Genomic DNA, 15,516 nt, shown 5'->3' with positions numbered 1-15,516 from the left:
TATTTTTAGGAAGATGTGGCATTAAAAAAACCCCACATCTTCTTGTTCTTGTTAGCTTTTTATTCTCTGTTAAGTTCAATTTAAGTAATCTGTTTCTAAACATCTACAGGGATTTTAAATAAAATGTCACATTAACTATTTTTCCTGCTGCTTAATAAGCACAATAAAAAGGTGACAAATGATTTGAACTGTGTGTTAATGAAATTCATACAGGTTATTTAATTGATTATGATACCACTTGATCTTTGCAGTCTCTCTATAGTGGAATGATGTGGAAACAAAAGATAAGATAAATCAAAGAATCATTATTTCAGTCTGCAGCAGTGTATTCTAAGAAGCGTTTGCTTTCCCTTGTGCTGCTTGAGACAGCTGAGATCAGATGTTGTATACAGACTAACTGCTTTAGGGGTGAGAGCTTTGTGCTCTGCATATTCCACTTCTAGAACTAATTTTTGCCTCACTACGTCCCCAGAACTTGTTTGGCTTGAATATAGTGTTTTCTTGCTAATGCTGATGATAATTTTGTTGTTAAGCATAGTTTATCTTAAAACATAGCTTATATCTCAAACTTGAAGTGCTAGAATGGCAATGAGCTGGGAACCACAACTGTGTAAGAATCAAAATCTTATGGAAGAGATCACTTGAAAGACCATATGTCACTTTATTTAAACTGTGAGTCATCTTGAGCCACCTTCAGATTTCCTGTAAGGATTTCTGCAGAAATAAAATGTTTCTGTAGTTGTTTCATTGTCTGGTAAATGAGTGACAGTTTTATGTCTCCATTTCAGATATTATTTACAATAATTTGGTTATTACAAATGCTTTGTATAACTTTCAAGGCTGCTTCTAACTGTTCAGTAGGCTACAGAGTGTTCTTTAAGAGGCTGTTCGAGCTTGATTAGAGAGTCGTAGTTCATATGCACTCTGATAACTACCTTCTAGCAGTAGATATTTTTTGAATGGGTAGATCAGGATCTTCCTGCTGTTCTGAGTTTTCCACTGACGAAATAAATAGGCTTAACAGTACCCAGGGAGAAAGGTAGCTGTACTGCAAACAGAATTATTTTAAAAATGTGCAACATTGTCACCTGCTTTTTTCCATTTTTCTGCATGTTTGTTCTCCCTCCTCTAATCCCCCATTTTACAAGGATCCTATGATGAACCAGAAATTTATAAACATGTATTTTTAACATAAGAACCGACCCAAAGAGAAAAAGGAAGAGCAACTAAAGTTCATACAATTATGGCTATTTCTGACTGTGACTCCTTAAGTGCCCTAGGAATTTTGATTCTGTTACAGAGGAAGACCAACAATCACAGAAATTATCCAAAAGCTCTACTTCAGTCTTTTAGAGATCTGTTCAAAACTACCTGTTAATATATGGTCTTAACTTTTTTTTTTTTTTCCACCCTGAAGACAATATTTGTGAACTTTATGGTCTTGGATACAGTATTTTCTTCTTGATAGTAATTTATTTTTTTTCCTTAGTTTGGAATTGCTTCACCTTCCCATTGCCAGGTAATGCCCCTCAAATAGCAGCTGCTGGAGCACTTAAATCACACAAGGCTTTTTGATGCTCTTGTTCTCAACACAGAGTGAAGTCCCCTAAGGAGCAGTTTGGCATCAGCTTCCTTTGACCTTTCTCACCCTGCAAAACTATGTGGTGAACTGGAAGGACAGATGGCTTTCACCATTAAAAATAAATTATTCAACAGTAAAGGTGTCTTCCTGATCTTCTGAGGGACAGCAGCACAGAAAATATGTGCTTTAAGTTTATGGAGGAAAAATACCAGTGATGATTAACGATTCATGTCCCGTCAAAGGTTGTGGTTGGTTTGCTTGTTTGAATTTTTTGAAGAGATTCACAACATTATGAACACTACATTTAAATTTGGTTTCTGGACTGAAAGATCTAGTTAGATGAATAAACTAGTACAAATTGAGTAAGAATGTGAACCTTCTGTAGCAAAGCTACTTTGTAATGTGATTTGTGATTCATGGTAGCTCTTTTTTGAAGAAATCCACAGAAACTTAGTATCCAGTGAGTAGAATTTGGTGTTGATTTTTATCATTTGGCTGATTGGGAAACACCTGTGAGGTTCATATGGAAGTGCTTCTGAGGTGAAGCAGTTAGTTTAGTTTCAGCAGGTATGAAAACTGAGTGTTACATATGCAGGAAGAATACTAGATTCAGCTTTCTTCATTTGCAATGAAATTTGACTGTTCTCTACAATAAGGAAAGTACATTTTCGTGAAGGAGTACAGATACTGTTTTTCATTCTTAAATAGGTTTAGTACAACTAAAACTTGTTTACAGCAGTCAAGTCATCTGGACTCCTAACTGAAGCCTAGGGCACAGAGGCTAGATAAATTCAGAGATGTTTGCTGCTTTTGTCAGATAAGCTGCTGTTATTTTCTTGTGCTGTTGTGGTTAAGACTGCCCTTTTCCTCTATCTTTGAAGTAAGTTGCTCTTGTAGCAGAGATCAGTAATAGTTTTGGTGATTCGGATAGTGTGGTTGTGAATCTAAAGAGAAAAAAAGTCTTGTATTCTTTGTTTGTGAGTAGCTTACAAAGATTACAAATTCTGGAATTTACTTTCTCAGAAATCTTATTCGTGTAATGAAGAGGCCTGTAATCTGTATGATATCAAGGATGCATTCAACTATGGACCATCCTTAGACTGACAAAATTTGTTTGAGGGGGGGAATGTGTTAAAAGAAAAAAAAGAGGCAAAAAAAATGTAAAAAACCCCCAACGAAACAAACAAACAAACCAATTAAAAAAACCCAACACAGCACCACCCCCCCCCCCCAAAAAAAAAACTTAAAAAAAACCCAAGACAAAAATACCCAACCAACCAAACCCCAAAACACCAAAACAACAAACAATTGTTCTTTACAGTGTGTTTAAGAAAATCTTTCGTTCTTTACTGCTAATTTAATACTTTGTTTTGGTATTGTATCGGTAATAACTTTGTAAGTTGGTATAATGTAATGCTAACTACTGTTAACAAAGCAGTGAATATTGCCTGTTTTGTTTGTTGGGGTTGCCATTAATGCTTCTTGATATTCCAAGAAGAATTCTAATAAAGGTGATCTATATGGATGAAATAGCTGTACTCAAGATTAGACTCTCAAAGATTTCGGTTGCCAAATAAAGGCTTTTTCCATTTAGTTGTCCTACATAGGTATGCTCTCTGTTTTGAGTACTACTACTTTATAAAAAATGAAACATGCTTTTGGGAAAAACTTGTGATGACAGCTTGATGCTGTTCTGTAGACTAAGCAGGTGACCTGTCAAGTGTCCTTATGTCGTCGTCGTCCTCTTACGCAGGCATGTGCATTTTTAGGTAGACTAGAGGAAAGCAGATGTCTTCTCTTAATTAAAGAGCTTACCTTATAAAGTAATCTATACTAAATCATTATTTCTAGCATGGTTGGCTTTATAAAATGCCTAGATTTAATGGATAAGCATGGTGTTTTTAAATAATTTTTGCAGAACTAGTTTATTTCACACAGTTGTTCACCTGAAGCTTGACTTAATCCTCGATTGACTTTTCTGAAAGTGAAGTTCTTAATCATAAATTCTTTTCCAGACAAAGTATCAAGTGACTTCATTAAAATTTTCTATAAACCTTACAAACCAAAAGTATAGCTTTGCAAGATACTTCTGGGACAAAACCACTTTATGGGTTTTAACTGCTTGCTGCTACCCATTTAACTGTTTTGTGTGGCTGTGATCTAAACCAGATTACTAAAATGATGTTGATGGTTAAAAATAAAGTTTTTGGATCCACACCACCATTGTAGTGACTTAATTTCCAGTGTCCCACAAAATTATTTTACCTGTGAAATTGAGGAGAATATGCTGGGGCAGTAAGTTGCTTTGGACATGGGGGAGGGAAACTAAAGTCAGCTTCACTGCATCTTTGCTTTGCTACATACTTGGTTAATCTCACTCTTAACCTAATTAGTGTTTCTTTCTGTTATCTCAAAAGAGTCTCAATTTCACGCTGGCTGCAGATACAGAGAAAGAATTTTGGATGAAAGCTCATTTTTCACTTTGACATAGATTATTCATAGAAGGCAAATAAGTGGTAGAAGCCATGTCAAAGTGGGGCTATAAGACGTTCCAGGATCTTGGTTTTAACATTCTCTCACCTTCCACTACTTAAAATTTGTTATTGACATTGAAAACTTGGATTCTTCACAAATCAGGACTTGGAATAATTTCAGAAAATGATCCATTTTATCTTTTATGCTCAACTGTATAAAAAAAAAAAAATCTAGAATGCATGGTAAAATGTGGGTAAAAAAAAAAAGGTTCTGTAAATCTTAAATTTTGTTGATATACTTTCACACTTTAAGCAGATGCAAACCTTGACTCTGAGTCCAGAGACATTTATGCTTTGTGTGTGGCCTATCCTGAACCTCTTGGAGAGAGACTTTATACTGAGACTAAAATTTTTTTGGAAAATCACGTACGCCATTTGCACAAGGTAACCTATACAGTTACTGATCTACATGTAACTATTTTTTTGTCTTTTTTTTACTTTAAGAAGGGGCTTTGCTTGGTTTGTGTGTATAAAGGTATGTAGATTTTATGAGACTAATTCACAGATGACAGACTGCCGGAGGCAGAGCGCATATATATATATATATGATATATGTAACATGTATATCACAACACAATGTACAGATATAAATGTATATGCAACACAAAATAAAGAGCTTTCTTTTTAAACCAGCAACCTTTATTAATTGTTGTTTTGAAAAGTAAGTTCTTTCTTTTCTGTTGAGTGCTTATAATCAAACAAGTTAGAGATGTCTTCATTTTCCAAATGAGCGATAGTTTATTATTAGCTTTCTGTTACAGCATGGAAGTGTCTACTCTAGTGTCTTGGAAACTTATTGTCTATATTCTACCGAAGAAAACTTCTGAAATATGTGGGAAATAAAATAACAAATGCTTGGGAGGGGAGGAAATAATGACAAATTATTTATTATGACAAATAACAATACTTCTATACATATACGGCTGTGAATTAACTTTTGTCTCGTCAGCTAAGACACCTTATTTCAACAGAATCACGATTAAACATGTTGAATATATAAGATGGTGAACAGTGTCTCCTTATGTTTCAGTAAAAAGATAAGTAGATTTAAATAAGATGCCCGCCTGTCTTTAGTGTCTATATAGGGAATGAAGAATTGCAAACTCTGGACAGTACTGCTAAATAGCTTGATACTATTTTTTGATCTTAGGTACCTGTGTATTTGACAAGGTAGACTGGGTATCCTAACGGGTAGTTCCACTGGTTGCAGAGAGGATACCTCTGGAAGACTAAATCAGTTCACTAAACTGGCAGACAACTCAGCCAAAAAAAGGTTTTCCTCATTTAGTGAGCTGAATGAGCTCACTTAAGATAATTAGGCAGGTGCCAGCACAGTAGAAGCTGTGGGAAGTAGCAGAAGGCATACATCTGTTTTTTTAAATTGGCTATCCACCATTCGCCTTTGAAATAATATTGGAAAACCTTTGCAAAATTCATGTTGCAGAGTAAAGCGCTTTCAATTCTGTTTTATCTACTAGCTTTCCTCTTTTACATTATTTTTACATAGGCTTCTTTGCTGCTTGAGCCAAAGTTTAGAATTACATACTGTAGAGAGAATTATGGTTGAATTCCTAGGATCTCATCCTCCTTCACAATTCATGCTAATTTGTTTAAATTGTTGAACTTACTCCTTTGAAGTATGAATGTGTTTTGAGAAGTTCAGTACATCAGCAACTTCTTAGATTATAATTCGTTTAAATTCCAAAAAGATTTTCACCTAGATTTACAAAATCTAAGATGTGTTTAAGTTTTCATGTATCTGTGCTTTGTTAAACTTGTTTTATTCCAGGATTCTTAGTAAGTATAAGAGCTTGTCTAACCAGTAAGGCATACTGGTTTTAAACAGTTATAGTTAGGCAACACTTTCAGTGTACATGTGGCTTCAGGAGCTTAAAATTGATTTGCATCAGTGAGGGAATAGTTATCTGAATTAGCCTACTAGTATGATGTCAGAATGTGAACCCTGCTAATTCAAGCAAGTACTTCTGTAAAGATGAATAGAAAATAATGCATTATAGAGATTCTTCTTTTTAAATGCAAAATAAAGCAACCTCAGGTGGTGTAGCTGGTTTACCAAAACTTCCTGGTATTAAGTTTTGTTAGTTTTCTGGTCATTGCAACAACATTACCTTTAGATCAGTTAAAACTTAGATGTCTTAATTTCAGAGCTGTGATTGTTGTGCTGAAGTTAGAATCCTGTTATAACTTTCTGTGTATGTGTTCTATTTTCATACTAATTTTAGCGGGGGGGGGTGTGTGTGTGGGGGTTTGTCTTCCATCACAGAGAGTTCTGGAAGCTGAAGAACAAGTACTGGTTATGTATCACAGATACTGGGAAGAGTATAGCAAAGGGGCAGACTATATGGACTGTTTATACAGGTAAGCTTTGCATGAGTTGTTAAAACTTTTGAAGTGATTACAATGATATGCAGCATAAATCCAAGAATGTTGCTTAAAGAGAGAAGTAGCTCACTATGCTCCAGGTCATTTTTGGAGAGAATATAGTTACGGTAGCAGAACATGAGAAAAAGGAAATAATGTTCCAATAGGTTGCCACTGAAGTAATTATATAAGATGATTCCTACTGTTCTTTCATTACTAATATATTCTACCTCTGCTATTTCTGATGTTGCAGTGCCAAATATGTTGGTGCTATTCAACCCTGCAGTGAAGTAGCTCATAATCCTAGGTGTTCTACAAGGATGGCATTATATTGAAGTGTCTGGTTTGAACCAGAATGATTTGTTTCAAAGCTTAGCCATGTACCTTGGCAAAAACACAGCTCTCCCTTCTAGAAGAGATTTTTTCAGACAAGGCTATGTGTTCTTTTGGTCTTTTCAGGTGAATGTTTGAACTGTAAGGGTCAGAGAGGGAATTTCTCTGTTTGTTTTCTGAGAACTTCAGAAATTAATAGACTGTATACAAGCAATAGTGTTGTGTTTGTTTGTTTGTTTGTTTGGTTTTTTTCCCAGTAGATTACATCCAAGTTTACGACTGAAAACACAACAGGATTTACAAATAAATCCTGTTATTTTTGTACTTCTACTGTTTCCTGAATTTCAAATGTGTTTCATTGCTACTGGTGATAGCTTAAGCATTAAAACTCGCCCATTCATGAGTTGCTAGAATTATAACTGTATTCAGATGGCTTTGGATTTCCTAGGATTGGATTTTCATTGCACTCTGACTGTAGGTTGAACATTGTGATGTCCATTATGCAGGTAAATATAATTTAAGAGGCATTATTAATATTATACTTATTTGATGATATGATGTGAAGTTTTACAAAGCATTTCAAGACCTTTACTGTTATGTTAGAAGATGTATGTGTGATCTTGTAGAATCTTATTAAATTATCTCTGTCAGACTGGGAACAAATGTGATGGAGTCCATCCTGGACTTGCAAACTTTAGTTCCAGAATGTGTCACTGACTTAACTGAAGGGTTGATACAGGGAGCAGGGAGGGGAATCCTATTTAATGTATATGCATCTCATTGTTTCTGCCTTGCATAACAGTTTTTCTGAGCACTTCTGGTCCTAAACCAACAAACTAAAATACTTCTCCAGCAGTTTGAACCTGTTTTTTGTTGTTTGTTTCTTTTATTTTGAAACAAGCTGGGGCTTTATTTCTTTCCAGACAGGAATGCACAGGAACCAATCTGTACATATGTATAAGCTCTGTAGAGTGGTATTCATATATCACTAAAGCCAAGTTCTTAGACTCTGAAGTTACTTATTTTGTGCTAGTTCTGCCCATTCCAACTCTTCCTGCTTTGCATATGGTATTTTTGTCCAGAAAATGTGGCAGTTAAATGTTCTGGTGGAAATAATTTTATGTCAAAGTTATATCTTCTTTCTTTGTGTTGAAATTCTGAGTTTTGTCATACACAGTCTTTTCAAAGCCTCTAAAGGGTATGACTTTATAAATGTGTGATTTGTCTTCGGTAATGTACATTGTAATGGGAACTAGAAGACCCTCTCATGTGAAGGCAAGAAATAATTCAGCACTTGATTAGTAGAGTCATAATGACTTTCATGCACTGGAAACACTTCATTAAGTGTTATTTCACTTTTTTGTTTTTTGAGAGAATGTTTTGGGTGAAAGTACTTCTGAAGACTACACAAAGATCCTCTGGTTTTGATAAAGCAGTTGGAATTCTTTTCTTACTTGCACACTTCCTATCAAAAAAGTACCATAAATTAGTTGACCTTGTTTTATCCCAGGATCTAATTTGTGTAATTCTGGTAATGACAACTGATTAATCTTTACAGCTAGTAATGTTATTTTAAATTGGATTCTTTTAAAATTTCAATAGGCTGGTATCTCTGCTTCTTAATCCTTCTACCCTGGTTGGTAATACTTGAAATACTACTAAAATGTGGGATACTTTAGAGCAAAATTTATAAAACGAGAGACCAATCATATGACTGGAAATGTAATCAAATATTTTCTTTCTCTGGTGTTTGTTTTGTTTTGGTTTTGTTTTTTTGTTTTTTTTTTTTTTTTTTTCACCCAACCTCCTGGGTGCATTTTGCTAGGAAAACAAATTTGGATTCAGCTTGAAAATTAAAATCCCATACATGCTTGACTAAACCCAGGTTGCCTTGACTAAACTGGTGGAATAAGGAACATTTGATGTTAAATAAATTTCTTCAGTTGATTTTGTTAATTCTGGTAATAAATATGATAGATAAAACCAAATACAATGCTGGATATTGGGGCTTCTCAGTGTCTTGGTGCTGTAACTGTTTTTATAAGTAATTGTACTTGTAAAAAATCCATTTTGTTTATCTTTATTTCAAGTAACTGGAGGCTTTTCTTACCCAGCAAATTAAACAAAAAAAAAAAAATTCAAACGCAGCTAAAGTTCTAGAAGCTGCTCATAATAAAAGCCTGAAAACTAAACACATATAGTGCAGCTTTTGCTTTGTTGCATTTTGACTGTTTTTTAAACACTTGTAATAATCCCAGCATATTAATCTATAGTAATTTTTAGTTCGTTAGGCTAATCTTAGTTCTCTTTGTACTTTTATGTGAGACATCTTCCTTCCATTTCAGGATTAAACTTCAGCTAGTTTTGCTATGATAGGAATAATTTGTATTCTGATTCATAGCACAGTATCATAGTAACCTGTAGCACAATTCAAACTGATATTAGTCCCAGTCCCCTTTTTTTTTTTTAAGCATTAAGGAGCTGCTGCTTTTAATATTGCTTAGTAATTATGTAGCTTAATAAATATGGGGAAGATTTAAACAAACAAGTCCCATCAACATTTGAAACCTAGTATTAATGATACTTTTCTACTGAAACTTCTTCCACTGGAGGAACTGCGTTCGTTTTAGGCTAGAGAATTTGGTAGCCTGGAGAGGTTTACTTCCACATCAGGTATTTATTGCTGGTCTCACCATTTTGATATGGCTGTTGGATTAATAAAATTTTAGCATCTGCAGTGCTTTGTTGGAATTAAATTACTTTCATTTATTAGCTAATCCTCAAATTGTGGTAGATGACTTCAACCCTGTTTTACAGATATGTGAACCAGTGAATCATAACAGATACTGAATTATGAAAATTTAAAGTGCTGAGCACTTTTATGTGTACACTACTAGACATGTTAAAGTATTTTGCTTGTATAAAGCACAGTGGTTTTGCTGCTTTTAATATAGCTCTTGTGAAGTCACCATTGCATGTTTTCATTGAAACATTTAAAAAAAAAAAAGTGTGAACTAACCTCTGAAGTTGATTCATTTCAACCTTGTGCTCAGAGTAGAGCTAGTTTCAAAGTTAAACCAAGTTGCTTAATGTTTTGTTGAGTCAAATTATGAGCTCCTTCAAGGGCAGAGATTTCACCACCTTTATGAGCAGCATGTTTTAGTACTTGATTACTCTCATTATAAAAAATTTTCCTCTGTTTGGAATTTGTCATGCTGCAACTTGTGTTCTATTGCTTCTTGCCTTTTCTCTGTGCTCCTCTGAGAAGACTTCATCTTATATATGTCTCATACTGTGCACCGTAGCTGTTTCACTGAGCTTTCTCTGTACTCTTTCATTTGTCCAGATTTGTTGTATTTGGATACTCAAAACTGGTCATAATATTTCCAATATGTCCTCACAAGTGCTGAGAGAACAATTGCCGCCTTCCAGTTGCTGGCACACTCTTGCTGATGCAGCCAAGGAGGTTGTTTGTTCACTGTCAGCTCTGCGAGATAACTGCTAACTTAGTATCCACCCATGAGGAACACTTCATAACTGATCCCTGGATAGATTTAGCAGTGCTGACAATATGAATGCACATGGAAATTATTGAAAACAGTAGTACAATTGCTAATTCATATTATACAGTAATGTACCCATTTATAACTTTGTCATGTGGTTACGTATGTATTCTGTAGCTTGCAAAGCAATTTAACTGTGCAAGTGGTAGGTTGAAGAGAACAAACTGGCTGCTATGGAAAACTAACTGTTATAATTAGTCCTGGATAATGAGTTACCTTTTTTTGTAATCACTTCCTATACATCAGAACAGTGAATGATATTGTCATAGAGGGTCTTTATCTCCTTCTCTGTACAAGAGCACTTGCAGTGGCCTGTGAAAATCATTCTCTCAGTGCAAACTTCTGAAAACAATTTCCTCAGTGCTTGGTCACATTTGTTCCCATATACTGTTTTGCTAGACTTGCATGCCACTTTGGGAATCAGTATAGCAGTCTGACCATGTGTGTAGGAGGGGTCTGGGGTAGGCAGGAGGGGAAAAAAAGGAAGAGTGGTTACTCAAAAGTTTCTTATTTATCTTTGGAGACCTTTCAGAGGAGGAAAAAAATCTGAATAGAAGGCATGTATCCTTTTTGCTTAAAAAAGTATTTTTAGAAATATATATATATAATCACACATGGTGGTTTTTGGTGTCATATCGTGGATGGACAGAGACTTAAAGGAGGTCAATTCTTTTGGGTTTATCATGGAGAACATAAGAAAATAACCAAAAGCTGACTTTGGGCAGGTACGCTCTTAGGTTTATTACATTCAAGCTAAATTTCACAATGTCTACTTTGCCAACACTAATATTTGTTTCTTATCCAGGAGTGTGTAATTCAAACTACTAAAACCAAATAAGACATTAGAAGAAAAAAATATACCTCTAATCCTGAGAAGGCTTTGCAAAGTCTGTCCTCCCAAGGACACTGTGGTCTACTGAGATGTGGAAACGTTGCTTTGGGAATGTGGTCACTTGTCTAGAATAGTAATGTGTCATTAGAGATTTATCCTTGGTTGATCAAAAAGTACTAAATACATTAAAGGTAGCAGGTAATGTCTCCCAATAATTATCTACCCTTCTAACAGTTAAATTAGTTTTTGTAGGTTTGGGGTTTTTTTTGCTAAGTTCCTTGTAAAATAACTTTTATTTTGCTGAATTACCAAGTCCTTTATATCTGGAAAAAAATTGCCCACAAAAATATTTACGTACCAGAGATTTTCCTGATATTATTAATTTAGATGGGACACTGTCTTTCGGTATTCCATTCTGAAGTAGGTATTTGTTTTGAGTAAGTCTTGTAGCACTCTTCTAAATTCCAAACTTTCAAATTTCTTTATGGAGTGGAAGCTTTGTGGCTGTGTTTTGAAGTTTGAGTACCAAAAGATATATTGCTTCGCTAATACCGTGAGAGGAAACAAACCTCAATTTTCTCACCTTGGTTGCTATTTTCCTCATCAGATAGTAAAGCATAAGCCTGCCCAGGTGCGTTTTTAAGTAATTGGGCCTGAGCTGTGTGATCGGGTATTTCAAATTTTCACCTGGAAGTTTTATCTCAATAGTAGCAAGAGTCTGTGTGTAATTTCTAGTATTAGCAATTCATGCCCATTCCTTGTCTCCACAGTAAGTTACAGATGAACGTTATGGATTGTCTTCTAAAAGTAAGAAATACAGATGAAGTATTTGAAGTAGTTATGCAAGGTGAAAAGTGGTTTATGACTTCAGTGGAGAAGTTGATTTGAGTTTATACTGTTTGTACATCCTTTGCAGTTATTTGCTTGTGCTTGGTTCTGGAAGTAAAAATAGGTGAAGAGGAGAGGAATTGTGAGCAAATTTGATTTTGGTTTTGAGGCAGAGAGTGGTGACACTTGCCTTGAGTGGTTCTGCCTGCCGGCTTCTTGCCATCCCTTTTTTGCTTGAATCGGGTAGGTCTTTGCAGGGGTACCTGATCTAGGTTAAACTTGTTTATTTACTTGTGGCTACGTTAGTTTTAAGATGGATTAGTTGCCTGATCTGGATTTGTTGAGAAGGCATGTACTGATGGAAGAGAGAGGGCGTGAAGGAGGAGAGCATAAGGCTTTCCTTTTTAGCAAGCTTAACAGGAAAAAGCAGAATGGCAGCTGCTAGCTTTATTCTTGTGAAGGGGGGGCAGGGGAAATATCAAGGAGCATGCCTGCTTAAGTCTTGTGTTCCAACTATTCTGAATGTCTACACCAGTTTTATATGAAATGGTGGGCCTGTAGCCTTCTATGCAGATCTGCATTTACAATTTATGATGGTTATTGATGGTAGCAGAGTGGTTCACAGTAGTCTAAGACTATAAAGTATGAAAGTAGGTTAGGCCACTGTATTCTAGTTTGTCACCGCTTCACTATCACAAGTTTTCCTTCTTTGGACTTTGTGGTGTCCTAAATTCTTTCAAGTTCCCAGGTTTCTATAGGGTGTTTGTCCTTTCCTTTGCTTGTCACTTGCCTTCCTGCCCAAACTGTTCAGACATCACTGTTTTAATATGATGTAAGGTCTTGTAAATTGAAATTATTTTAAGAATTTCTTACAGATAGCAATGGTGTTGGTTAAAAGAGGTTTTCTTTTGTGATGTGGAAGACATTCCACAATTCCAGTTTGTTTTTTTTTTTTAAAAAAAAGGCTTACATTTTGCCTGTTTTGATTACAATATCTTTCCTTCTATAGGTACCTCAACACACAGTTTATTAAGAAGAACAAATTGACTGAAGCTGATCTTCAGTATGGTTATGGAGGGGTGGATATGAATGAACCATTGATGGAAATAGGAGAGGTAGGTATCTCTGAAAGTGAGAATGGATATAAACTATATTCAGAAGTGCTACAAGTTCAGCTTTGTCCTTTTAAAATTTTTACTTTTCTATGTCACAAGATCTGAATAGTTAAATATGGTAGAAGATGTGAACACTGAACCCTTTGTAAAATGAGAGTACAGTTTGGATGTAGAAAAATATAGTGATAGAGGGGGGGAAAAAAGCAAATATTAAAATTATTGGAGAACTTCAGTTTAAAATGTGATCATTGATAACACTTTGTAAAAAAACTTTTAAGTGACACTACTATCTAGAAAATATTTTGAAGAAGCAAAATTTGGTTTTGGAAACCCTTGGAGTATTACGTTTAGGCTTCTGTTTCTTGATGTCACAGAGTGTAGCAGCTTTTTTTAAGCTTGATCTTCTGTATATCTTATTTTCTAATGCAAGCTGTGCTGTACTTGTGTTGTAGCAACTCAGACATGTTGAAAGTAAAAGCAGACATTCTGTGCACAAAAGTATTGTGTAGGGAGGGCTTATCTTTAAAAAAATAGTATTTTGAGGCAAACACAAGAATGACACACTTACTAGTGTAAGTTGGAGAGGCTGAGAGTAATTTTTAAATACCTATAAAATGAAAAAAATTGTCAGCAGTAGGACTACGTTCTGAGATACCACCCTGTGCACTTCAGCTATGCAGAAGTGAAGTACACATTGTTTCTGACACTTCATAGCTACTCTTACCGTGAAATACAAGAAAGTAAAATTAAAATAATTTTACAATAAAAAATAATTTCTTTCAAACTCTTCAAAACAAAATGTTTCAGTATGTCTTTTAAGAAGATTTTGAAAACACCTTTTTAGTCTGAATCAGAACAAAATCACAATTTTGAATGCGGGTGAATGGAAACTTTTCTTTTGAATGCTTGTCTGTATATCTAATTTGTTTTGTGTCTGCTAGCTGGAGAATTTATTTTATTCTGTCATTATCTGTAGCTGTGTGTTGTTTTTTTCCTTTCGTCTCTACATTTACCTTTTTCTCTAAAAGAGAAGTGAAGGTTTCTTCTTTTTTGATTTGGAAAGCTAGAGGAAATGCCTTTTTTTTTTTCCTTCGATGTCACAACTTAACCTGAGAGTGATTACTGTTCTAGCTCTTTGATTTTGTTGTTTTAAGGAGGAGATCTGTGCTGCCTTTAGTTAAGAGTAAGGAAAGATCGTGATGCACAAAGAAGTATCCCCTGTGGTTCTGATCCAGCTACCCAGCTGATGAAGATGGTACTGCTAGTTCAAATTGTTAATCCTCTGACAAGTTGGGGGTGGGCTGAAAAAAACACCAGAACCATGATATACTTTAAGACAAAGCAATTCAGGATAGCAAATTCTTCTGTTGACAACCTGTGCTGTCTCCAAGACTTGCTAATCAGTGGCATCTGTAAAAGCTTAACAGAGCTTGGAAGTGCATATTGCTGCACTGTTTGTGGGATCTTCAAAATGGCATAAATGTTATTCCTGGTTTTTCTCAGGCTGAGATTTAGCCAACTCTGTTCCCATGATTGTTGGAGGTAGTCCTTAGCTCTGTGTGAATGACTGTTAGTTCAGCTGGTTTGAGGATTGGGAATAGGTCTGGGCTTGTTCTTGGGGCTGGGTGATGATGTATTAACAAATTCACCCCCGGTTTCAGTGTGCTTCTCCGTTTTGAGATATCACCTAAAGGATGGTAGTGGCAACTTTTGTTCATAGCTTTCTGCCCTAGGATAGGTTTACCAAAGAAGAGCAAACAGCAGCCCTGATAATTCAGCTTTTTTTGAGTATTCTGTTTTCTTCATGTTTATGGAATCATAAGCAGGGCCGAAGGACAATGATGCTTACTTTTCTTCAAGCTTCTTAGCAGTTGTTCCTAGGGTGGGTACATCCCTAGCTCAGCATTTGGGCAGGCTATGGGAAGGGTCAAGATTCTTAAACTGTATCTGGCAGCCTTTGATTTTTGATGAAGGAGTTTGGAAATCTACTAATGAGTTTTTCATAATTTCACTCCCCAAGACTCCTTCCATCTCTCTTTAACAAATACTGGTTTTGTAATCTATAGTAGTGGGAGATAAATTTTGCATCTTGAGGCAGTAACCTTAATCTTTGTTCATTATTAGTGTAGGATTAAGTTTATGGCACTTATTCCTTTGCCCTGAAAAAGAACAGAGACTTGAGTCCTACACTTAAATAGTTTAATACATTAAATTACAGCACTGTTTTTGGTGAATTCATTGCCCCAGAAATAGTAGTAGTTCACCTTTTTTGACCTACAGGACACTTGTCAAATTTATCATATATTTGTTTTAAACTAATTTTGTCTTTCATTATAGTACCTGTTTA

The 15,516-nt window shown here is 35.3% G+C and overlaps 1 protein-coding gene across 3 annotated transcripts in view; it reads left to right on the top strand.

Moving 5' to 3' along the window:
• Positions 1-15,516, top strand: part of CUL2 (cullin 2) — a 52,254-nt gene that overhangs the window by 5,745 nt on the left and 30,993 nt on the right. For all 3 annotated transcript variants that reach the window (XM_032982692.2, XM_032982691.2, XM_032982693.2), the window contains exons 3-5: positions 4,398-4,500; positions 6,401-6,495; positions 13,064-13,169. In XM_032982692.2, the coding sequence (XP_032838583.1) occupies positions 4,398-4,500; positions 6,401-6,495; positions 13,064-13,169 (304 nt within the window). The remainder of the gene's footprint in view (positions 1-4,397; positions 4,501-6,400; positions 6,496-13,063; positions 13,170-15,516) is intronic.

Source organism: Tyto alba, unplaced genomic scaffold (assembly GCF_018691265.1).
Source record: "Tyto alba isolate M040663 unplaced genomic scaffold, T.alba_DEE_v4.0 Super-Scaffold_38, whole genome shotgun sequence".
In the NCBI taxonomy this organism is placed as follows: domain Eukaryota; kingdom Metazoa; phylum Chordata; class Aves; order Strigiformes; family Tytonidae; genus Tyto; species Tyto alba.
Note: the sequence above shows the minus strand (reverse complement) of the source record. Positions and strands in the feature narration are given on the sequence as shown.